The sequence below is a fragment of the Suncus etruscus genome, chromosome 15 (genome assembly GCF_024139225.1).
Source record: "Suncus etruscus isolate mSunEtr1 chromosome 15, mSunEtr1.pri.cur, whole genome shotgun sequence".
NCBI classification, from domain to species: Eukaryota; Metazoa; Chordata; class Mammalia; order Eulipotyphla; family Soricidae; genus Suncus; species Suncus etruscus.
In genome coordinates this window covers 50347589-50373248 of record NC_064862.1, presented here as the reverse complement: position 1 = coordinate 50373248, position 25660 = coordinate 50347589, and the positions used below count along the sequence as shown (strand labels likewise).

Genomic DNA, 25660 nt, shown 5'->3' with positions numbered 1-25660 from the left:
AGTAGCCCTGTGATGTGGTTAGTTCACTCACGCTCAGTCTTCCTGGTGGTTTTTCTTTGGCTAGAGCATTTGCAGCCTCAGATGCTTTTTCCAAGGTTCTCCTCTGTCGCTTTTGGCAGCTTCTGTGTGCTCTGAGTAAAATAAAATAGTGCCATCCTGATGCTACATCTTAAGAAAACTGAATTCTTCCCACCAGCTCCCCAGGCTTGCACCTGACTTCAGATTTGAGGGAATATCTTGGCCTTAGTTTTTGTTTTTGTTTTTGTTTTTTATTTAGAGGCTTTAGTGCTACATGCTGTTGCTCGCTCTTCTTTTTCTCCAAGTTTGAAATGCAGGCTCTTTACATTTTTGTTTGTTTATTTTAGTTTTGGGCCACACCTAGCAGTGCTCAAGGGTTAATCATGGCTCTTCATTCAGGGATCACTCCTGGTGGTGCTCTGGGGACCATATGGGATGCTGGGGATCGAACCCAGTTTGACTTCATGCAAGACAAATGACCTCCCTGCTGTGCTATCACTACTGCCCCCTTCTGGATTTTTTTACTTTGACAATTTTTCCCCCCAGAGGGAAGCTATTTTGGCTTGACTGGGGCATTTTCTTAGAGTCAGAAGACAGATCGCTGTTGCAGAATTGTAAGTGACTGAGAAAGTAACTGGTTGAGTCTTAAATTGGAGTCGTGGAATGGGGTAGCCACACACACCCTCATCTCCCTAGATGTTTGCACAAGGAAATCATTTCTTCATGCTGTATTCTGTGGGTTTGGTCTACATTCCTACTGCTTATTTATTTTCTATTTTACGGTGCCACCTTCAAGAAGAAAGACATAATGGAAAGCCTGGCTAGGCTGGGTTCATTATTAGCGGCTCATTTTATGAATGCCGCCTCGACGCATTGAGTCACCTTTGGGGGCCACACTGCAAAGGCCTGGCTGGTGCTGGAAATCGCTCACTTTGGCCAAGCTCTTGACTCCCTCGTTTTGTTTCTCTTCCCGCAGGAAAAGCTTTGCCAGCAGAAGTACAATGTCTCCTGCATAATGATCATGCCCCAGCACCAAAGGCAAGGATTCGGCCGCTTTCTCATTGACTTCAGTAAGTGAAGTGCTTTATTTTCTTTCATCATGGGGGGCTGCTAAAGGAAAAAAAAAAAACGGTACTACATAAAACTTTATTTAACCTACTTTGTTGTTTTGGTTTGTTTTTATTTTCTTTTTTTTTTAATCAACAGATGATGAGTTTTCTATTTATATTTACATGGGGGAGAAAATCTTCCTCCAGTGAAAAATTCACTGCTGCTTCCTTATTGTACTCGAGGAAATTGAGCTGGGCTCTCTCTCTCCCTGTGGTGTTACTGGCTGACAAAGCCATATCGTTATTGGAGGAACTGGCAGGATCACATTCCTTTCTGCCCTGCTCGTGCTCATTAGCATCCAAAGAGGCAATTATTTGCGATTAAAGTGAGAGGAAGTGTTATTTAAAAGGATTTTCAGCTTTCTGATTTTTTTTTCCCCTATAATCTTAACACTGTACAGGGCAGGAAAGGGATGCTTTCATTTAGAAAAAAAATTTTTATTCGCAGTTCAATGCCTCATGCTTCTCTGATAGAGTGTGACTATGTAATTTTATTAATAATTTCCCATTTCTGCTTTCATTATTACAGTGTTTATCCATAGAGGTTGACCAAGAAACCTTTTAGTTTGCTTTGATTTGGGTTTGAGTTGGGGGGGCCACATCCTCTGGTCCTCAGGGCTTACTCAGAATTACTCCTGGAAGACTCGGGGGACCTTGTAGGGTGCCAGGGATTGAACATGGGTTGACCTCATGTAAGGCAAGCACTCTTTCTGCTCTATTATTGCTCTGCCATCCTTCATCAGATTACATTAACAGACTGTAGTCTATAATTTTGCACTGAATAAATGAGATTTAAGAAACATATAATCTTCATTAACTTCAAAAGACAGAGTAATTGTACATAAGGAAAGCATCGTTCTAGAATGATGTTGAGAGCCAGAGAGAGATAGTACAGCAGGTAAGGTTCATGCCTTTGATGTGGCTGACCCAGGTTTGATTCCTGGCATCCTAGATAATTCCCTGAGCACAATCAGATGTAATCCCTGAGTGTAGAGCTAGGGGTAACCCCTGAGCACCACTAGCTGATTGCCAAAATCCTGTGGAGTTGGGGGAGTGCAAAAGGAATTATTTTGAATGTGAATCTATATTATTCACTATTTACATAACATTTCAAACTATTATAATTTTCACATTATAATCATACTATAACATTTCACATATTCATTTCCCTGATCTTACCTGTTATTTATTGATAATGATAAACTGAGCTCACACCCTTTTAGTTTTACTATAAGTTGTATCTTACAGCCCTAGATATTCTCGGTTCTAAGGGTATATCTAACAGCTGTTTGTTCTAGAGCTTTGGAGGCATTTCTATCAACTGTTCATGCATATTATGCCTGGTGTGTGGCCATTCAAGCTTCAAACTATATTTTATTTAAGCTTTAAAATGTGGATAGCATCTGCAGGCCTATAGAAGTCAAATTCTGGCTGAACATTCCAGCTCTTCTAATGCCTAATTGCAGCCTTTTAGATGGTTTAATTTCCTGACTCTCCCCCCCCCTTTTTTTTTTTTGATATTGCAAGCAGGTTCCCATCCTCTTAATCTTTGTCTCTTGTCTGTTACCTGGGCTTGGCCACTTTTCCCCTGTGCCTTCCCATAGGCCCAAAGTTCACCTCCCCAGGATAAGAGCAGACAAGATTCTCAAGTTCACCCTCCTTTCTCCCTTGGCTCAAGTTTGTGTGGCAGAGATATGAGATTAAATTTATCCATTTATGAAAATGATTGACATGAGTTCAACAGGGCATGAACTCCCCAGAGCCCTCCTAGAAGAGTACACTTGGATGGATGGGTTTTGATTGGTTTGAATCGAATTCCCAAAGAAATACATGGCTTCTCCCATGATCCTTTTCTATTTAAATTTAAAGATGTAAAAGGACTAGTACTAAGGCCAGAGTTATAGCACAGCAGGGAGGGTGTTTGCCTTGCACATAGCCTATTCAGGTTTGATTCCCTGGCATTCCAGATGGTCCCCCAACACTGCTAGGAGTAAGCCCTGAGTATTGCTGGATATGGCCCCAAAACAAAAATGATAATAAAATAATAATAATAATAATAAAGAACTAGTACTAACTAGGTAAAGATGAAAATTTCCAAACAGAATAGCACCTACATAGTGTTAACTAAATCTGATGTTTTCCACATAATAAAACAATCAGGAACAAAGGTATTTCTTCCTGAATATTAAATCTGTATTAAGCATTTTAGTAAAACTACAAGTGGGACTTTCCTATATTTTAGGGGTATAGTGAACTATTTCTGGAGGTATTTTGGCGTGAGAAAAGCCCTCTAGAAGAGAGATGTCTGAGCAAGGTCATGCTAAGTCAAATTTTAGATTTTCCTGGGCCCTTTTCATTGTCCTTACCTTGTAATGGATTAAGGCTAATGGGGAATAACTTGAATAGATTTGAAAGAGGATTGGTGTTATTCCATCCAAGAAAAGGGAACTATAGGAAAAATTCCCCCCCCCCCCCCACAATAGAAATTCACTTTAAGAACAACAGAAAATTTATTCAATGACTACAGAGTGGATTTTTTTTCTTGTTTTTGTTTGTTTGGTTGGTTGGGTTTTTTGGGGGCCACTCCGTTGGCTCTCAGGGGTTACTCCTGGCTCTGTGCTCAATGATTATTGCTGGCAGGCTCGGGGGACCATATGGGATGCTGGGGATTGAACCCGGGTCTGTTCTGGGTTGGTCTCGTGCAAGGCAAACGCCTTACCACTGTGCTATCGCTCTGGCCCCTTTCTGTTCCTTTTTTTTTTTGTTTGTGTTTGTTTTTGTTTTGGGGCCACACCAGCAGCGCTCGGGTTACTCCTGGCTCTTTGCTCAGAACTCGCTCCTAGCAGGCACGGGGACCATATGGGATGCCAGGATTCGAACCACTGTCCATCCTGGGTCAGCAGTTTGCAAGTCAAACGCCCTGCGTTGTGCTATCTCTCTGGCTCCTTTTTGTTCTTGTTTGTTTGTTTGTTTGTTTGTTTTTGAGTCATACCTGGCAACGCTCAGGAGTGGCACAGGGCAGGCACAGGGGACCATATGGGATGCCGGGATTTGAACCGATGCCCTTCTGCATGAAAGGCAAACGCCTTACCTCCATGCTATCTCTCTGGCCCCTTTTGTTCTTTTTTTTAAATTAAAATTTTTCATTGTGATTCTGTAGTTAATGATGGTTGCATATACACATAATTTCATCACCAAGCCCATCAGCAGTGTCCTCACTTCCTCCCTCAAAGACCCCAATGCCTCTCCCTCCCAAGCACTCCACCCCCAAACCAACACAGTTGCATGGGTAAGTTCCCCATTACCTTGCCTTTGGACCTTTGTTACTATGTTGCTGTATATCTTTAAGTCCCACATATGTGAGAGATCATTCTGGATACAAAAGATTATAAAAAGCCTGGAGTAGACTGTTAAAATATGACATTGGGGCATGGCAGAGCAAAAGCATAGTTGTAGGGTGTTTTGCTTTGCACATGGCTGAAGCTGGATGGACTTGGTTTTTGATCCCCAGCGTCCCATATTGGTCCCCCAAGCCAGGAGCAATTTCTGAGCACATAGACAGGAGTAATCCCTGAGTGTTACTTGGTGTGGCCCAAAAACCAAAACCAAAAACAAATTTATTTTAAAAAGATGACAACAGGGGCCAAAGAGATAGTACAGTGGGTGGGGTGTATCTCATATAGTCCCTGCTAGGAGTGATTCCTGAGCACATAGCCAGGAGTAAAATCTGAATACTGCTGGGCTTAGTTCAAACCCCCCCCCCCCAAAAAAAAACCACCCCACAGAGCTATACCCTTCTCCATTGTAATAAAAGGCTGAATATTCTAGGAAGGTTGACAGGTGAGCTTTCTGTAGAAGGAGGAATGATACCTACTGAATGTTCAAGATCCTTCTCAAATGCCTAATTCAAAACTCAAGGCAAAGCTCAAAGCAGGGTTATGGGTTGTCCTGTGTCCCCCCTTTGTGTTTGCTTGTTTGAGAGCCACACCATCTTGTTCTTTCTCTCACCTTGAATCACTTGCTCCTTCTCCAAAGAGTATTCATTGGTTTTGTATAATAGTGAACAATTTAGAAAGGAGGATCTGGGCAGCTGGGAGTCACTGCTCTAGGCACTACCCTCTATTGCAGCGGCACATAAACATCCACATAAATGCATGTATCACCAATGTAACCCCACATCTGCACCATCACAGGGCTTTGTATGGCTCATATTTGTCACTTTCCTCTCTGACAGGGTCTTTGTTGGACAGGCCCAGCCCAAACGTACATTCGGTAGGTTCGAAATTGTTGACTCTTCCACTGGGAAGCAGACTTCCTGATAGTGGGCAGTGTTTGCGCACGGTTCTGTCTTACTTTGCCCTGAGTGCATTTAATCCAAATACTAGGCTAACCATCTCTTGGGTGAATCATTTTTAAAGCCCACCTATTCTTTTGTAATATTCCTTTGACACAGTAAGGCTTATTTGTTTCAGGCTTAGGAAAAGCAGAACATTTTTCACCCCCTCAATCTCCTTGACCTAGTTAGTTGTCTTCTCTCTTTCCAAGAATATCAAACAGGAATGTGATTTTCAAAGTTGAGGCCTTATTAAAGGGGCTCTGCGGAAAGGTGTCAACTCTTCCTGTCTCTCCATCTGTTCCCAGACCCCAGTTCTTTCCCATTTTTAGTTTATATTTGCTCTATTTTATTTGTTTCTTGTTTTCATTTTTTTTGTTTGTTTCTGGGTTATACCCGGTGGGCTCAGAAGTTTCTTCTGGCTCTACACTCAGGAATCACTTCTGGCAGCTGGGGTACCCTGTGGGATGCCCGGATCTAACCCAGGTTGGCCTGCGTGCAAGGTAAATGCCCTCTCCGCCTCTGTACTATTGCTCTAGCCTTGTATATTTTCTGTTTTGTTTTTATGGTACTCAGGGTTTACTCCTAGCTCTGCAGTTAGGGATCACTCCTAGTGGATTCAAGGAACCCTATGAGATACAGGTATTGAACCTGGGTAAACCACAAGCAAGGCAAGCACCACCTGCATTATAAAATATCACTCCAGCTCCTCCTGTGTTTTGTTTTGTTTTGTTTTTTTACAAATAAGAAACCAGATATTTCCTAGTTTTCTTCCTTGATTCCAAAGAAAGTAGGACTGCTGACTGTCTGCTTCTGTTTTACTTCAATCCAGTCTGGAAATCCCTCCATACTCCCTAGACATCCTGGGATTCACTTACCCCTACTGTCCCAGTTAGGGAGATGGAGATCCTGACCAGGCCTATTACTCAGCCTGCAGCTGCCTACAGAGTAAGTTAGAACCTCCTTCCCCCCACTTTTATTGGGATGGGGGGACTACTCCCACTGGCAGGCAGTTTAATGCTGGGGCTCCAAGCTAAATCTGGCAGTGCTCAGAGAATCGTCTGGTACTGGATATTGAGTTGAGTTCAGTTCCTACAGGGCCTACCCCAACCAACCCTTGCTGTGTCTCCAACCACTCACACGGGAGCACTTGATATGGGGCTTGGAGCTTCCTGACAAGAGAGGAAGCTGAAACTCAGTTGCATGAATACTCGGTGGCATCACTCCAGTGAGTCTGGATGATCTGACTCAGCTGCGTCAGGTCCTAATGCTTAATTAAAATGCGAACGAAATTGTGGAAGACGTTCAGGGCCGGAGAGATAGCATGGAGGTAGGGTGTTTGCCTTGTATGCAGAAGGAAGGTGGTTCGAATTCCGGCATCCCATTGGATCCCCCGAGCCTGCCAGGAGAGTAACCCCTGAGCGATGCAGGGTGTGACCCAAAATCCAAAAAAAAAAAAAAGCACATTCAGATAGCTGCAAATTATGGGTTTGTTTTGTTTTGGTTTTAAGTTTTTGTTTGTTTGTTTGTTTTGTTTTTTTGTCTTTTGGGGGTTTTTATACTTATCGAATGCTTCTGAATGTCCCCAACTCCTTGATGAAAGAGATGAGCACCATTATGTTTCTGTTAGAAAAGGTACAAATTCACAGGCCTCTTCTGGAATCTCATTGTGTGTATCAAAAACAATCTCACACCCATCTGTCCTTACACTTGTAGGTTTTTAACATGAATGTTTATAAACAGATTCCATGCTTGCCTGGTTTCAGGGCCTCCCAGCAGTGTTGGAGGACCTGAGGAGGTCACACCCAGTTTAATGTAGGCCCAGCTGTGCAGACTGGACTAGTGTTCAAACCTGGAAATGGAAAAGTCTGTGGTGCAAGTGCCTGGAATTAAACTTGGGGTCTAGTGTCCCAGCCCTGGGGATCTTTCTCCCCAGTTCCTAACTTTAAAAAATGCCTCACGGGGCCGGAGCCATAGCACAGTGGTAGAGCATTTGCCTTGCACGCAACTGACCCAGGCCGGACCTCAGTTCAATAATTGGCATCCCATATGGTCCCCCAAGCCAGGAGCGATTTCTGAGCACATAGCCAGGAGTAACCACTGAGCATCACCCCCCCAAAAAAATGCTTCAGTAAGATACTATGCAGTGTTTGTATCATTCTTCACATGACAGAGTGAGAGGATTAGAAGTGTCTGAATGGGGGCCGAAGAGATAGCATGGAGGGAGGGCGTCTGCCTTTCATGCAGAAGGACAGTGGTTTGAATCCCGGCATCCCATATGGTCCCCTGAGCCTGCCAGGAGCGATTTCTGAGTGCAGAGCCAGGAATAACCCCTGAGCACTGCTGGGTGTGACCCAAAAAACAAAAAACAAAACAAAAAATAGTATCTGAATGAATTAGATAAATACTCATTCCATGCAGTAATTTCCCTTTACTCACAGCTTTTTGTGGGGAGGAAGGACCATATCTGGTGGAAGGACCATATCTGGTGGTGCTCAGAGGTTACTCTTGGCAGATTCGGGGGACAATATGGAATGCCGGGGATTGAACCCGAGATGGCCATATATAAGACAAATGCCCTCCCCACTGTGCACTCGCTCTGGCCCTGACATCCCTGTATTGAAAGTTTTCATCATGAGTTTCCTGAGATCTGAAGTATTGTTTCTAAATAGTTTGTGCTTCTGGTACATGGTTCAGTGACCTGTTTTTGGTGCCTGTAGGGAATCCAGTCTCAACAGGTAGGGAAACATGACCTCCTCCTCTCCCCTTAAAACTCAGGTTAGGAAGAATGCAGCAAGCTTTTGAGGGGAAGCAATTCTGGGCTCAGAAGTCCCTCCTGGCAGGCTCTGGGGACCATATGGGATGCCGGGATTCGAACTGGGGTCCGTCTCAGGTCGGCTGCGTGCAAGGCAATGCCCTACCACTGTGCTATATGGCTCCAGCCCCAGGAGGCACTTTCTTACTGTGTTTTCTCCTCATGTAATTATTAGGAAGAACAATTTTGTTTTTTTGTTTTTTGGGTCACTCCTGGCTCTGCTCAGAAATTGCTCCTGGCAGGCTCAGGGGACCATATGGGATGCTGGGATTTGAACAACCATCCTTCTGCGTGCAAGGCAAACTGCTCTACCTCCATACTATCTCTCTGGTCCCCAAACAATTTTATTTTATCCAAAGATAATCAAGGACTTGGAAGATGGCTCTCAAGAGGGCAATGTCTACCCTCAGCACCTTATGGTCCCCTCCCCCTCCCCCCTACACAGCACCTCTGGGTACAACCCTCAAAACTACAAATGAAGGAAATAAAATTCATCAACAGTGGTTGATTTATTTCCAAATGTTGTTAGGAATATATGCTGTCTTAGGGAGTCTGGATATGGGGGGGTATTTTGGGGGGGAATAATTGGGTTTTGGATTTGGCTGTGGCCAGGTTCATTCTTTTTTTTTTTTTTTTTTTTGGTTTTTGGGCCACACCTGGCGGTGCTCAGGGGTTACTCCTGGCTGTCTGCTCAGAAACAGCTCCTGGCAGGCACGGGGGACCATATGGGACACCGGGATTCGAACCAACCACCTTTGGTCCTGGATCGACTTTTTGCAAGGCAAACGCCGCTGTGCTATCTCTCCGGGCCCCCAGGTTCATTCTTAATGGAGCTTCAAAGACAAGATGGGTGCAAGGGCTCAAACTGGTGGAACATGTATTTCCGTTCCAATGTAGCCATATGGAAAGAATAGAGCAACCTCCTTTCGGAAAGAAGATATTTGGAGGGCCAGGACATCCCTGGTGGAAGAAGGACCACTTAGCGCTTCTGCCCTTTTATCAGCTCCTTCCTTACTCCTGCATTTATTTTGAAAGAAAATTTCACCCTCTGTCTTCCAACACAGTAGCTAGCTACCGTCACACTTCCTGGCTGTGCTCCTTAAATGAGGCTCAAGTCTTTCAGTCTTCTCATTGACAGGAAGCCCTCCTCCTTACATCACAATTATTGGGAAATAGAACCAGCACTGGGTCCCCACACACTAGTGTTTGGAGGAGATGTATATTGACCCGTATAATTGCAGATTATGCAGAATAGATTCTTGTTTATAACAAAATAAGGAAATGGCTGTTTTTCCCCTCGTTTCTCATCTTGATATGCTGCACTAAAAGCCTTTATCATTACTGTTCTGTTACACGGGGCTGCTGTGGCATAATATATGTTAATACGCTGAAGATAACATCAAGGTTGGAAATTGAGCTCCCAGTGATTTATTCAGAGGCTGACTGTTAGTGAATGCACCAAGATGAGTTGTATGAGGCCGTGCAACTAACAATTGATTTATGTCTTCTTTAAACTAAGCTTGTCATAAATAAAAAGCAAATAAATAGCTCTTCAATTTTGTATTCATTGCTTTCATTGTGAACATGAAACATACAGCCCACATCTTACCAACTCGCCTGACGTAGTTGGGAATGTCTTCAAGTTTGGACATACAGGCGGATTTATTTTTCTTTTTAAATGAATCTTTTTGTTGTTGTTGTTGTTGTTGTTACTTCAGATTTCTAACACTGACCATTGTTTTCCTTGAGTCACTCTGGAAACCCACGACTGGGCACATGTTATTTCAGATCACATCATCAGTGTGAGGAAATGTCAGAAGAGCCTTAGCAATAGCGTTATGAGGGCCCAGCTTTACTCACTGCCAGACTCCAGGCCTTGAGCACAGGACAAAGCACATAGTGGGCACACCTAAAGGAGGTGTGCTGAGGAGTAAACAGATGTATTTTAAAAGCCAACATAGGGATCAAAGTGGTGGTGCTAGCGGTAAGGCATCTGCCTTGCAAGTACTAACCTAGGACGACCACAGTTTGATCCCCCAGCATCCCATATGATCCCCCAAGCCAGAAGCAATTTTTGAGCACATACCCATAGCCAGGAGTAACCCCTGGGTTACTGGGTATGGCCAGTAACTGGTATGGCCCAAACACCCCCGCACACACACACAAAAAAGCCAACATAGACCCATTCCTTCCCTTCTTTGTACCACTCACACATGCCAAACTCACCTCATTAGCTCAAGGTAGATGTAGTGCTTGATCTCAGCTCTCCCCTCTGTGCTGTGTCTAGGAGCTTAAAACTTAAACCTGGTCCTTGAGCAAATGTCCAGCCCAATGAGATGAGTTGTTTGGCTGGCCCTCGGTCTGTTTCTTTTGGTCCCTACACCCTTGGAGCCAGCCTGCACACTTTATGTGGACGGTGTTGGGCTTGGCCTAACTGAAGCATCCTTCAGATCACAGTGGTCCTCAAACTATGGCCCGAGGGCCACATATTGTATTTGTATCTGTTTTGTTTCTTCATTGCAAAATAAGATATATGCAGTGTGCATAAGAATTCGTTCATAAGTTTTGTTTTTACTATAGTCAGACCCTCCAGTGGTCTGAGGGACAGTGAACTGGCCCCCTGTTTAAAAAGTTTGAGGACCCCTGCTTCAGGATAACTGATAACCTAGTTTTTACCCCGGCACGGTGCGCTGTCTGATAATCCAAGTTCACCCAGCTCTGGGATGCTGCGTCTGTGAGTGGACAGAGCTCTGTAGCAAAACAGCACTTTCCAGTTTTTTCTTCCATTTGTCCAGTCCACTTTGTGTTTACACTTTTGTTGGTTTTTTTGATCATTTCAGGTGTCTAAAGAATTCAGGATTCACCTGAAGTGATCAAATGATGTAAGGAAAAGAGGGAAGGGGGAGAATAAGTGTTTGTGATTCAAAATTCTGATCAATTGGTTTGGTTCAAAATGTACCTTAAAAGTGTAAAAATGGGCTGGAGCAGTGGCGCAGGGTATAAGGCGTTTGCCTTGCATGGGCTAGCCTAGGATGGACCACGGTTCGATCCCCCAGCATCCCATATGCTCCTCCATGCCAAGAGCAATTTCTGAGCACATAGCCAGGTGCTATGTGACCCAGAACATCAATGGGTGTGGCCAAAAAAAAAAAACACACACACACACAAAAGTGTAAACACAGAATGCAGGAGTGAGAGTACAGGAGGGAAGGCATTTGCTTGGCATGTGACTGACAGCTGCTACCCTGATTTGAATCTCTGGAACTGCATCTGATTCCCTGAGCATGGTTGAATGGGATCCAGCCCCTGGTAGAAAAAGACTATTTTCTTTATGAAAGATGAAAGAGAAAAAAAATAACAATAAAAAACTGCAAATGGTTTGGTTTTTGGGGAGCTACACCCAGCAGTGCTCAGGGCTTACTCTTCGCAGGCTCAGGGGACCACATGGGATGCCAAGGATTGAACCAGGGTTGACAACCTGCAAGGCAAATGCCCTCCCCACTGTGCTATCTCTCTAGCCCTTAGGACCATGTTTAAGAAAAGATAATGTACTTATATATACAGCATCGTGCCCTCGCAAGCCCTGTTGAGTTTAGCTGGGAGGTGCATTCCTCTAAATTATGCTTCTATTCTTAAACCTAAAAAAGCACAGTTGAAGGGTTCTGTGCTGATAATATAGAGGATTTCGTCATTGAAGAAGTGGGGTGGGCTGAAAGTAGACATAGAATCTGGGCCCAGAGTGATGGTGAGATGACACAGTCACACTAGAATAGGCCTTGACAACTTCCTTTTCCCTTTCATCTTATTCTATTTTTCAGTGTTCCAAAATGTCACCCAGCAACATTAGAAGGAATTGAAATGTAAGAAATTATCCTTGCTTCCTCCTGAAATTTTGGGTGCTGAGTAGTTCTGAGATCTAGGGTGCATCTTTAGAAAGGGAAGGAAAAAGGCTAGAATGTCTTAAAATATACCCAAATGAGGTGCTGCTGATTAGTTGTTGAAAAAACAAACATTTACTTCCTGAGATGATTCTCTGTTCGTGGAATTGAAGCCTTGCCCTGTGTTTTGCCCAGTGTTAGAGCTCGCCCTAAGCAACTTAAGGTCATTAATCTCAGGATTTTTCCCCCTGTATCTTTTTTTTTTTTTTTTGCCCGTAGTTAGAGGAGGTGAGCATCTCTCTGCCACCACCCCCCATTTCTAAAGCAGAAGCTACATCTGGGGTCCTACAGCCTTCAGTTGCTTGTGGTTAGAAACACGGGGTTCAGACAGGAAACAAAATGAGTGATATCTTTGAATCTGTCCTAAGTGTTGTTTATTTTACCAAGTAACACAGATAAATCCTCACAGAGGAAGGGAAGTCATCAGGCCTCCTTGATCATTGGGAACTTTTCAAGGGATTACTTTGAAATACATCCCTGCCAACTTTTCATAAATTAGGCATAAACTTTCTTTGACCTTATCGCCCGCAATTAAATCGCAGTTGAAGGGTTAAATCCAACTAAAAGGCTGTTCTGTATCTTGCGCCCAGTTCTCCTGCAGAATTACACAGGAAGTTTCGTTCGCTTCTCAAGCAGTGTGATTACAAGAGACGGTTCTTTAATTTACAGTTTCCATCTGCTCGTCCATAATCACATGCTTCCACCTAGTTGTGTGCATTCCCCCCCCCCTTCACGACTATCTCTGTTGTGCTTTGATTTGTAAATTGTGATTGCAGCCTGATTGATCACTTATAATGGAGCTTATTGGATAGGTGGCTGTGGTTTTTATTTTTAATGAACTTTAACTGTTAACATGTCCTTTTGAGTTCTTGTTATTTACGTCATTTGCGGTTCATGTGTTCATGTTACACACTCATTAACAAATTCAACTCTCAGAGCCTTTTTCCTTATTAAATTTGAAAAGTATACTGTCTGGCATGCAACTGAACTAGAAACCAGTAGACACACAACTATTGAGTGGGCTACAAAGCCATTTCAGTCCTTTTGACACATGAATAGAAATTGTGTATGTCACAGGGACCTCACATTATAAAGATTCACAGAGTCAAGAGAAATGTGTTTTGGGGCTGGTGGTGCCTATTTTAACAGAATATACTTAAGTCTCCGCTTTAAGAGCTAAAGTGTGTGGGGCTGGAGCAGTAGGACATCAGAGAAGGTGCTTGCCTTGCACACGGACAACCCATGTTCAATCTCTAGCATTTCATAGGGTCCCCTGAGCATGCCAAGAGTGATTCCCAAGCACAGAGCCAGGAGTAAGCCCTGGACGCAGCCCCAATGAAACAAACAGAAAAAGAACTTAAGTATATGGAAATCTTATCTACTGACTCTCGAAACTAGTTTCCTCACTGAAGAGGATCTAATGATGCATACCTTTTAAATATAAATGATGCTTTTTTTTCTGTCGGCTAGTATGTAACCATCCAGTTTGACCTTATGGGTTCACTCCCTTTATTTGTTTTTTAGGGGATGGGAGGTTATTGAGTAACATCCTGTAGCGTTCAGAGGCTCCCCCAGCTCTGTGCTCCAATAGCTACTGGTGGTGACTGCTGTTAGGAATCTTGACAAAGCTAAGATTCCTACCTGGTGCCAAATTCTCCAGCAGGGCCGACCTTAATGGTCATATAGGGCTACAGTACCCACCCCTGGGAAGTGCAAAATATACCCATTCATTACCTTAAATTCTTTTTTGTGTTTGTTTTTAGGCCACACTTGGCAGTGCTCTGGGGTTATTCATGGCTCTGCACTCAGAAATCATTCCTGGCAGGCTTGAGGGACCATAGGGGATACTGGGAATCGAACCGAAGTTTGTCCCTGGTCAGCCCCATTACCTTAAATTCTGTTTGATAAAATGTATAGGGGTGAAGCAAAGTTTTCTGTTTTCTGCAGATCATGAATGGGCCATTAGTGGGATGTAGCTAGAGTTGGTTTCTCTCCTCCATGCTCTCACGCTGGGGGCTGGGCTGGGCTCTGGTTCTGGGAAGTTACCCTCCAAACTGACCAGGTCTCTTTTGAACTGTGTGTTGTTCAGAAACAAAAATCTTAAGAGATGGGCCCGGAGAGATAGCACAGTGGCGTTTGCCTTGCAAGCAGCCGATCCAGGACCAAAGGTGGTTGGTTTGAATCCTGGTGTCCCATATGGTCCCCCGTGCCTGCCAGGAGCTATTTCTGAGCAGACAGCCAGGAGTAACCCCTGAGCACCGCCGGGTGTGGCCCAAAAACCAAAAAAAAAAAAAAAAAAAAAAAAGTCTTAAGAGATTTTTTTTTCTTCTGTTTCATTTCTTCATCTTGCCGTATAATTTGTGTTTGCTGCACAAAGAAAGCTTATTACCCAGAATTGGAATTATAACACGTTGCTTCCTCCTGTTTTTGAAAATTATAGTTGGTGTGTGTGCGTGTGCACAATCACATATGTGGACCCACACACACTTTCGGGGTTTTGCGGGAGAACAGGTGGGAAACAAGTTGCTCTTCTTAGCATCTTGTTTCCCCAGAGCCTGGCTTTAAACTGAGGGGCAGTATCTGTGCTGGTATCAACACATAAGCCAGCCAGCCAAGGATAATCAGAGCAGCTGACTGAGCCTTAGAACCAACTATCTTGGGTACCACCCCATCCTGGGCCCTGTGAGAAAGGGAGAAATTCTTGCTTTTAGTAATTTAAGGAAATGTTGGTATGGTGTTTTGGTAAGAGATGAACGATCTTTGAAGTGACATGTTCTAGTTTATACAGTTATGTACTTAAGGAAGATATTGATTTGGAATATGTGTTACAAAGTAGTATCTATTTTTGGGGGGTGCCCACACCCAACAATTGGAAAGGGTTATTCTGGGCTCTGCATTCTAGAATTATTCCTGGCAATGCTTAGGGGGCCCTATGGAATGCTGGGGTGGAACCTGGGTTGGCTGCATGCAGGCTAGCTCTGGCCCTTATACAACATTTCAATGATTTATAATCTCTCAATGTAAATTCTTATTACAAGATTTTGTGATTCGGGTGTGAATGTTTTAGCCAGGTTTCAATATTGAAATATTATTTTTTGAAGTTGTCAGATTAAGTTTGTAGTGGTGGATTTTTGCGCATTTGTAAAGAAGAAATGTTAAATACCAGATTATTTCTTTTTTTTCTTTTTGGTTTTTGGGCCACACTCGGTGACGCTCAGGGGTTACTCCTGACTCTGCACTCAGAAGTCGCTCCTGGCTTGGGGGACCATATGGGACGCGGGGGGAACCGCAGTCCATCCTAGGCTAGCGCTGACAAGGCAGACACCTTACCTCTTTCGGCACTGTGCCGGCCCCTAAATTACTTCTTCTTAAAGAATATTTTTATCCAAAATAAAATTAAAATCTAGGTTGGGGTCAAGGAGATGTGTTAAGAGAATTTTAATTCAGGGGCCAGAGCAATAGCACAGCGGTAGGTCCGTTGCCTTGCCATGGCCAACCCGAGATGGACTCGGTATGATTTCCAGCATCCCATATGGTCCTCTGAATCTGCCAGGAGTGATTTTTTTTTTGGGGGGGGGGTTTCACACCTGGCAGCGCTCAGGGGTTTACTCCTGGCTCTATGCTCAGAAATCGCTCCTGGCAGGCCCCAGGGGGCCATATGGAATAAATTTTAACCACCGCCCTTCTGCATGCAAGGCAAACACCTTATCTCTGGCCCCAGGAACAATTTCTGAACTCAGAGCCAGGAGTAACTCCTGAGCACCACCAGGTATGGCCCAAAAACACAAAACAAAAATGGAATTTAGTTCATACTTTGTGGTTGTCATTTGTTTGTTTGGGGACCACATCTGGCTATGTTTAAGAGTTGCTCTCAGCTCGGTGCTTTTTCAGTACTGTTTGCGGGACCATGTGATGCTAGGAATTAAACTGGGGGCCTCCCATGCAAGGCAAGTGTTCCACCACTGAGCCACATCGTCAAACGTTAGCATTCCTCATCATCATTTTAAAAAGTAAATTTAAGGAGCCTGAGCAATAGCACAGCAGGAAGGACATTTGTCATGCATTGTCAGCCAACCAGGGTTGATCCCCAACATTCCATAGGGTCGCCCAAGCATGCCAGGAGTGATTCCTGGCCCCTAAACAGAACAGAATCAGAACAAGGAACCTGTAGTAACAAAAATGAGGTCTGGTTGTGACAGCATCTTTCTTAGGGGACTGTCAGCAGATCACCTTGCTAGTGCTGATCAGAAGGCTCCTGGATGTGTAGTTTAAGATTCTATTTCTAGGTGAATGGAAACTACAAATGTAGATTTCAGTCTTGGTTTTTCTATGTGGAACTTAGCATTAGTGACTCCATTCTGGGGCTGTAGTGAACAGCAACCTTGCTTTTTTTTTCTGAGAATGGTTCTAGAAATGACCCACGTAAGGGCCCATGGGATATTGGGGTGCTTGCTGAGAACTTGCTTATGGAGAATTTCTTGAGGTCATTTCAGAGGCAGACTATGTAATGGAATTTTTTTCCCTTTCATGGCTTCTTCCTTTAATTAACTTTATATTTGACAGGGTGAAGTCCTGGAAACAATGGAGTGATTTCCAAGTGTCTCTCATTGCTCATTTCTGCAGGCCCAGTAGAACAGGGTGCCATGTCTGTCTATCTGTCTCTCTTCTTGCTCTCCTCTCTCCTCTCTCTTTCTCCTTTCTCTCTCTCCCCACCCCTCTCTCCCCTTTCTTTCCCTCCCTCCCCTTTTTCTTCACATTAATGAAAACTTCATCCAAATGATCGCCCTTGAAATTTCATTCTGAAACTTAAACAGGCTTTTTGTAATGTGCTTGGCACCATCCTACCTAGTCTATGTTCTTTTCGTTTTGGGGATTTGCCTGAGAGGTATGGTTGTTACCCATCACTTACGGGTTTAGGATCTGAAGGAAAAAGAGGTTAAGTAACTAGCTTGGGATCACATAGCTAATAGGGTCTGACTCTTCACCAATCTCTATCTATCCCAGGGTCCACCTACTATAGTCAGCAAATGCTGCTTTGTTTTAAAATTCTTGTGACCTTGATGCCCACCTCTTTATTTTTTACCTCATCTCTGTGAAACACAGGTGGTCCAAAAGTCTGGCCCAGGGAAACCTGGAAATTGCTCAGTCCTTCCAGGACAACTGGGAGGTCGGTACTTCCATTTTAGAGTTAAAATTGTTGAAGTACCCTGTGTCCATTCTGCTCATTATTTTTAAAATAGTTTTTATGAAGTTTCAGAGCCTGTGATATCTCAACAGGTTAAAATACAAAGCAAACATGAAAATAAGCATTTTTCTCATTATAATGTTGAAGAAATTTGTAAAAATGTAAAGCATTACCATTTATACTTTTTTGGTTTAGAAAATGGAAAATTTTTTTCATTTAAAAAGTTTGTTTTTTTTTTAAATCTTTTTAACAGAATTAACTTTTTAGGGCCAGAGTGATAGCACAGTGCATAGAACAGTTTGTCTTGCATGTGGCTGATTCAGGTTCAGTCCCAGTGATCCACCAGGGGTAAGAGCCCTGAGCATCATTGACTGTGACCCAAAAACCAAAATAAAGAAATAAATATTTGTCAGGCTTCTTAGAAAATAAGTAGTAAGAAAGCGAAGGGTAGCTGCAGTGCTCCAGAGTTACTCTAGGCCCAGCCCTTGGGGTCACCCCAAGCAGTGAGAATCAAAGTTAGGCCCCCTTCATTGGAATCTGCTCTCAGCCTGTCAAGCTATCTCTTCAGCCGCCAGGGTTAAGACCTTTTTTGTTTTGTTTTGTTTTGTTTTGTTTTTGGGCCACACCCGGCGGTGCTCAGGGGTTACTCCTGGCTGTCTGCTCAGAAATAGCTCCTGGCAGGCACGGGGGACCATATGGGACACTGGGATTCGAACCAACCACCTTTGGTCCTGGATCGGCTGCTTGCAAGGCAAACGCCGCTGTGCTATCTCTCCGGGCCCAGGGTTCAGATTTTTAAAATAGAAGCTCAGAGGTTGCATGTATAGAGAGGGACCTCACCAGGCAGTGTGTGGGGAGCCTAGCTGATAAACCTAGAACATAAAGACACCTCAGTAATTCCTAATCTGGTCACCCACGTGACCAAAGGCGCCCATGCCTTGAGAACAAAGAAAATAGACAAATAAAGTAATTCAGAGCAGCCCAATATATCCAGCCAGAAAGAAAAATATAGAGCAACCTGCCTTTGTATTAGCAAAACGTTATTAAGATTATAGCTGATGTTCTATTTATACTTGTTGAGTATAATTTATAGAACTCTGTTTGAATCTTATACCTTTTAGTAAAACGTGCTCAGGTCTACCTCTTTGCCCCTCCCTATTACCTGCCCCAGTTTATGCTAATGAATGCTTGTAACTGTGATTGGTGGAAAACTTGTAACACCTTCCCACGTATCTCAGCCCTTAAAAGCTGATCCCCGAACAATAAACTTCCCTTTTTGAACAGCATGCGTTGTCTTAAAGGCTTCTCTTACTAATTTCTCTAGTTCTTCTTTACAGGTCGGTTCTGCTCGAGTGAACCCACTAATAACTAGCAACCTTCATTTCCACACCCCCACGGGTCGGGGGTCTCCCACGAAAGTTGCAGCAGTGTTCAGAGTAACTCTGTGCTTTAGGACCAATTCTGCTGGTACTCTGGGGGACCATCTGTAGTGCCAAGGATCTAATCCGACTGGCCACATAGAAGACAAAGAGGCTTAACCCTTTTACTATCTCTCTGGTCCCAATAATATTTTTTAATATAAAGCTCAGAAATCAAAATATTGGTGAACCAGTGATTTAATATCAATACCATATTATTCAAGCATGAGTCTAGTCTGGCTCTCGTTAGAAAATACGTAATTCTGGGCCCCGCCAGGACCTGCTGGGTCAGAATGCACTCTGTATGGAAGCTGCAGGCACAGATACCCTAACAAACTCAAGCCCTCTAGAGCAGTGGTCGGCAACCTGTGGCTCGTGAGCCACATGCGGCTCTTTACACGTTTGAATGTGGCTCTTCTGTGTTCCGAGTGGTTGCTCCAGGAGTCAGGACTCTGATCCTCGCCTCTGTCAGTGTACGCCCTGTGTACAGCCCTGGTGGCCGGCTCCACACAGCTCCAGGCGGGTCATGTGGTATGGGGGGGGCGTGACTTTCTGTGTGTACCATCCTAAGTATTTTTGGTTTTAAAAATGTGGCTCTCGGGCCGGTGAGGTAGCGCTAGAGGTAAGGCAAGTGCTAGCCAAGGAAGGACCGTGGTTCGATCCCCCGGCGTCCCATATGGTCCCCCCAAGCCAGGGGCAATTTCTGAGCGCTTAGCCAGGAGTAACCCCTGAACATCAAAACAGGTGTGGCCCGAAAACCAAAATAAAAAAAAAATGTGGCTCTCGGGCCAGAGAGATAGCATGGAGGTAAGATGTTTGCATCTCATGCAGAAGGTCGGTGGTTCCAATCCTGTCATCTCAAGATCGTCCCCTGAGCCTGCCAGGAGCGATCTCTAAGCATAGAGCCAGGAGTAACCCCTGAGTGCTGCCAGGTGTGACCCAAAAACCAAAAAAAAAGGGGGGGGGTTGGAGAGATAGCATGGAGGTAAGGTAAGGCGTTTGCCTTGTATGCAGAAGGTTGCTGGTTCGAATCCCGGCATCCCATATGGTCCCCCGAGCCTGCCGGGGGCGATTTCTGAGCGTAGAGCCAGGAATAACCCCTGAGCGTTGCCGGGTGTGACACAAAAGCCAATAAATAAATAAATAAATAAATAATAAATAAATAAAGTGGCTCTCAAAATAAATTTCAATCACCAAAATAAATTTTGGCGAGATTTGACTCAGTTGAAAAAAAGGTTGCCGACCACTGCTCTAGAGAAACAGCCTGGTGTAGCTTTGAGGAGCCCCCTCATCAGTTTCCTACCCTGAAGGGATCTCTGAACAGAGATTCTGCAGCCCAGCCCTGTTGTCTCCAGCCAGTGACCTTCCTGGCCACATGAGGCCATCACAGCCCTACCACGACCTACAGTGTTTCTATCAGGGCCTCAGACATGCATGTACCAGAATCTTATGGAGGCTTCTTAGAGCCCCAGGACTGGGTCTTCTGACCCTAAGTGTCTGGTCTATATGTTGAGAAATCTCACTTAAACTCCTACCTGTTGTCAGTCACGCCCTCTGACGACCAGTGGCTTGTGGGAAGTAGACTGTTTAATTCAAGCAGCATTTACTCCAGTTGTCAGAGTTTTTTGTTTGGTTGGTTGGTTTTTGGTTTTTGGGACACACCTGGTGGCACTCAGGGGTTGTTACTCCTGGCTATGTGCTGAGAAATCGTCCCTGGCTTGAGGGACCATCCGGGATGCGGGGGGATTGAATCGCGGTTCATCCTAGGCTAGCCCAGACAAGGCAGACACCTTGCGCCCTGCATCACCACTTTGGTCCCATCAGAGAATTATTTTAAGTCTATGCAATTTGGAAGAAGTGTCTTAAACTTCCATATTTTCTTTTTTGTTTTGTTTTGTTTTTGTGTTTTTGTTTTTGGGTCACACCCGGCAGTGCTCAGGGGCTACTCCTGGCAGCGCTGGATATGGCCCAAAACAAAACAACCAAAAACACTTGTATTCTATAAAAACAGTGGGCAAGCTAGCCCACTAGCCTTTTTGTTTGTAAATAAGGAAGCCTTCTTTTGGTTTAGAAAATGAAAAAAAAAAAGTTAGGTTTTTTTTCTTTTTAATAGAGAGAATTAACTTTCTAGAGCCAGAGTGATAGCACAGTGCAGAGAACAAACATTTATCCTGCATGTGGCTGACTCAGGTTTAGTCCCCAGCGATTCACCAGGAGTAAGAGCCCTGAGCATCATTGGCTGTGACCCAACTGTTTACCAACTTTCTCGTTTACCAATTAAAATATTAGCTTGGAATTTGAGCAGATTATCTGTCAGATCTTCAAAGTGCTGCTTAAATGGATAGCCCAGACAATTCATCCCTGTGGTCACAGAATCTAGGATTGTCAGTCTAAAGCTTTGCCACCCAAAAAGGTCCAGATGTGGCTAAGCCACTGATTTCTCCCTGCCCAAAAACTACCTTGAGCCCCTGCCTGGGGCCAGACCCCAGGCCACATGCTCAGGGCTGTCTTCTGAGCGGAAAGCTCCCTGCAGGGTTTCCTGAGCAAAGCAGGTACCTGGTGAAAGGCATGTTGTTGTCTTTGAAGATGCTCTTCCCAGAAAGCACCCAGTGACCCTCGGACATCACACCCTCCAGACAGTTGGGAGTTGGCAGGAGTTTGGTCAGAGTGTACTTCCTTTTAAAGACTTAACTATGAGGATTACAAAGTTATTTTTATGTTTCTCAATGCTGATTTTCCCAGGTAAAGGGATATGTAATCAAGGCCACATTTGCCTGTACTAATTCTTTCATCTGAAAGTAAATGCTCAAATATATATATATATACTTAAAACCACAGAAGGAGATTCTTAAAACCACAGAAGGCAGTGAGAGGGAAGGAGAGCCATAGCCGCCCTCTGACTCCTTTATGCCAGACTGAGGGGGCCTCTCTCTCCCCAGCTGTCAGGCTCCCGGCCCCTCAGAAACCCAGTAAGAAACAGGGCCAAGAAGCCCCACAAGTTCCTGCAGGATCCTCCACCGCAGACTTCCCTGAACAAAGGACAGCTCGCTCCATGTTGGGTCCTAAGGTTCATTCTCCCCTCGGCACATTTCTCAGTGTGTGCCAGTCACGGAGGTGGCAGGTGACGGATGGACCAATCATCTGCTTTGTGAGAGTTAGGCATCCTTAGAGCTCTGGCAACAGCGAGCATCTCTGCCAATTGCCAGGGCACGGTCTAGGCAGGATTCAGTGCAGCAGCTGCCCTGTTAGTGTTCTTGGCACTGTGTGGGTGAAAAGCCTCTGGGTATAGCCAGGTGACGTGTTGGCAGTGGTTTGACTATAAAATTCTGCGATGCTGGTTTGCCTTCAGTCAAATATTTTGTGCTTAACACATGAGTAAATGGGACCGAGACGTCAAAAGAACCCCCAGCCAGTGCGAAAGTCAAATAGATCCCTATGCTTTTTTTTTTTTTTAGATCCCTATTCTTAACAATGACATTCAGATTAAAGCCATCAATGTGCGAGATATATTGTGGCTATATAATATACCCCTCTAGGTAGGTGTCAGTTTGGATTTCTTGTTCTCTATATTTCTGTGTTACTTACAGTGGCTTTTGAGATGCAGTAAAATGGTCTTGAGTCATTGATTTCTCCTTGTAGCCACGACCAAAAAAATTTTTTTGAGAAAATTCGTGAACGCAGCCATTTTGGAAATGTAGATAAAGAGGAAAATGCTGAAGATTTGGGTGGCTTTAGAGCAGCGTGATTTTGTAATTGCTGCCACCTACTGTATGTGGTGGCATACACAAAGGAACTTTAAATTCAGGGGCTTGAAAAGGTGTTGTAATAGATCGTTTGAGCCAGATAGACACCCCCTTAGTTCCTAGCATTCCTTCTCTCCTTCCTCAGCTGCTCTTAATTACCCAGACAGCGGTGAGCTTTTCATCATTACCTTCAAGTGGATTTAAAAGTTTATTCGCCTTTCTTAGTTCCCTTGCCTAGAAACCGGCACAGGAAGGCGGTAGGATACTCGTGTTCCCAAGCCCTCTGTGCTCAGGGACCAGCTGAGTTGGTTTTAAGGAGGTGGTTCTGTGGTCATTTGTGGAAGCAATAGTCTCAGGGTGGGTTTTATATTTATTTTTCATGAAAGAGGTGATAAAAAAAAAAAAGAGCTGCCGAGGGGTGCCATGGAGTTGCAGCGGTGAACTTGAAAGACCTTCTTTTATTAGTACTCAAAGCTGTGGGTCGGCCCACTAGTTACAGGGAACAGACAATAATGGGATCTGAGCGCGCAGGTCACTCGCTTTTATGAAGGCCCAGCTGTCAGGGGTCATTAGGTCCTTCCTGTGGGACGTGCCCATTAATGCCGGGGGTGGTCCCGCAGCAGGATTGGTGCCTTAGTGCCTGGCATTTAGTACTAGGACAGCCTGAAAGCTGGAGGCTGACCGGATGCTGCACCCTATTAGAAGAGATGTCTTTGGCCTCTGCTTTGTTAAAAATGCTATGAGGTGTGTTTGCTCCGTACAGGTCCCAGGAAGGGAATGAGACTGTCACTGGACAAGACTCAGAAGCAGGGGGCTGAAGAGAGGGTATAGCAGGGAGAGCAATCGCCTTGCACACGGCCAACCGGGATTTGATCTTCAGTATCCCATAGGTTCCTCAAGAACTTCCAAGAGTAGCCCCTGAGCATTGTTAGTGTAGCGAAAGAAAGAAAAAAAGAAGAAAAGAGAAAAAGAAGATAGTTTAGTTAGTTTCAGAAGCACAAACTCCCTGGAGATCAAATTGCTGGAAAGAGATTACAAATGTGAAAGAATGGCCTGATGTCATACCTTGATGTTTTTGTTTATTTGTTTTGTTTTGGAGATACACCTAGTGATGCTTAGGACTTGCTCCTGATTATGCACTCAGGAACCACTCCTGGCGGTGCTTAGGGGACTCTATAGGATGGGATGTTGGGAATCAAACCTGGGTCAGCCATGTGCAAAGCAAATGTTCAGAGAGATAGCACTCTCTGCAGTGCTATCTTTCTGGCCCCATCATACCTTAATGCTTTTTTGCCTTTTTGACTGTTGCTACTGCCATAGTTCCAAGGGGCCCCTGTCCTGGCTCCTGGGAACACCATGGTCAGGTCTCCTTTGCTTTCTCTGCCCCAGGCTATTTGCTTTCTAGAAGAGAAGGACAGGCCGGCTCGCCCGAGAAGCCACTCTCTGACCTGGGCCGACTATCATACCTGGCCTACTGGCGGAGCGTCATCCTGGAGTACCTGTCTCACCACCGCCATGACAGACACATCAGCATCAAGGCCATCAGCAGAGCCACAGGCATGTGTCCCCACGACATTGCCACAACCCTGCAGCATCTCCACATGATCGACAGAAGGGATGGCCGGTGAGTGTGGGCACCTGGGCCCGAGAGGCAAGGGACGGCAGGTGCTGGCCTGGCCCACAACTGCTACAGCTTGTCCCCTTGAATCGTATGAGCCCCTGCACATCATTGGGTACAACTGGGCCAGCTCCAGAACTACTGAGGTGGCCTGGGAAATCCCCAGCTCCATCGCCCCAAACTCTCACACTAATGGGGCCAGAGCAATAGCACAGCAGTAGGGCCTTTGCCTTGCACAGAGCCAACCTGGGTTCAATCCCCGGCATTCCATATAGTCCCCTGAACCTGCCAGAAGCGATTTCTGAGGCAGAGCCATGAGTAACTCCTGAGTGCTGCCCGGTGTGGCACAAAAAAAAAAACAAAAACCTCTAGTCCAGTTGTCCAAGAATCACCTGGGGGAGATAGGGTGCCTTCCAATAGCCACTTGGGTGGACCATCCCCCAAGAATACAAGTGAGGGTTCTCACCAGCAGTAATGTTCAAGCCCTATGCTGAACTCTCAGGCCCAAAACCAGGTAGCAGAAAGAAACTGGAAAAATGGGGCCAGAGTCTTGCAAATGGCCAATCCAGGTTCCATCCTTGATATCCCATATGGTCCTCTGAATCTGCCAAGAGTGATTCCTGAGTTCAGAGCCAGCAGTAACCTGGGCACCACAAGATGAGGTTCCAAAAAAAAAACCAGAAATACGAGAGATGTTCCCTCAGTCAGAAAATTATTTTTGCCAGTCAGGTCTAGGTCTCCCCATATTGTGCCTTGTCGGAATTACCAGAGGTTCATATGGGGGAAGGAGGTGAAAGCGAAAATAAAGAAGCTTTTGATGGGACTTTGTTTTTTCTCATCACATTACAGATTTGTCATCATTAGAAGGGAAAGGTTGATATTGGACCATATGGAGAAAGTGAAAAGCTCTTCTCGGACCAACGAGCTCGACCCAGACTGTCTGAGGTGGACCCCAATTCTCATTTCTAATGCTGCGGTTTCTGAGGAAGAGCGTGAGGCAGAGAAAGAGGTAATGATTGGCTCCCACAGCCTGTGGGTAGCGTGTCTTCACACCCCTCAGAAAGTCACTGGCATCTCAGCCAGCAGCGGGGTTCTGTGGAGAGAGTCCCTGTGAAGGGACATGGTGCTAATATCTCCTCACTAAGGTGGCACTGGTAAGATCTGATAATTGGATTGGATGGAGGATGAGGAATGGAACAAGTACCATTGATCATGAGAGAGCATTTCTCACTCTGGGCAGCACATAATCAGATCCGATTTAGCACTCAGCTCCCAGGCTCTGGTGTCAATCGATTTCGTGTGTTTATGAACTTGCTTCTCATGCTCCATGCCACTGAGCATGTAATGGAGTGATAAAGGACTCAAATCAATTCGCTGCATCATTAATAGTGCTAAATATCCCATGAAACCCAGTCTCCTTTGATCTGTTATCCCTAATGATGGTCTCGAGTCCTGAGCTAGTGTGACTGGAAGGTGGCTTTGA

General features: G+C 44.8%; 1 protein-coding gene across 3 annotated transcripts in view; it reads left to right on the top strand.

Annotated features, from left to right (window-relative positions):
• Positions 1 to 25660, top strand: part of KAT6B (lysine acetyltransferase 6B) — a 184317-nt gene that overhangs the window by 147579 nt on the left and 11078 nt on the right. For all 3 annotated transcript variants that reach the window (XM_049789068.1, XM_049789070.1, XM_049789069.1), the window contains 3 exons: positions 995 to 1088; positions 23949 to 24183; positions 25027 to 25186. In XM_049789068.1, the coding sequence (XP_049645025.1) occupies positions 995 to 1088; positions 23949 to 24183; positions 25027 to 25186 (489 nt within the window). The remainder of the gene's footprint in view (positions 1 to 994; positions 1089 to 23948; positions 24184 to 25026; positions 25187 to 25660) is intronic.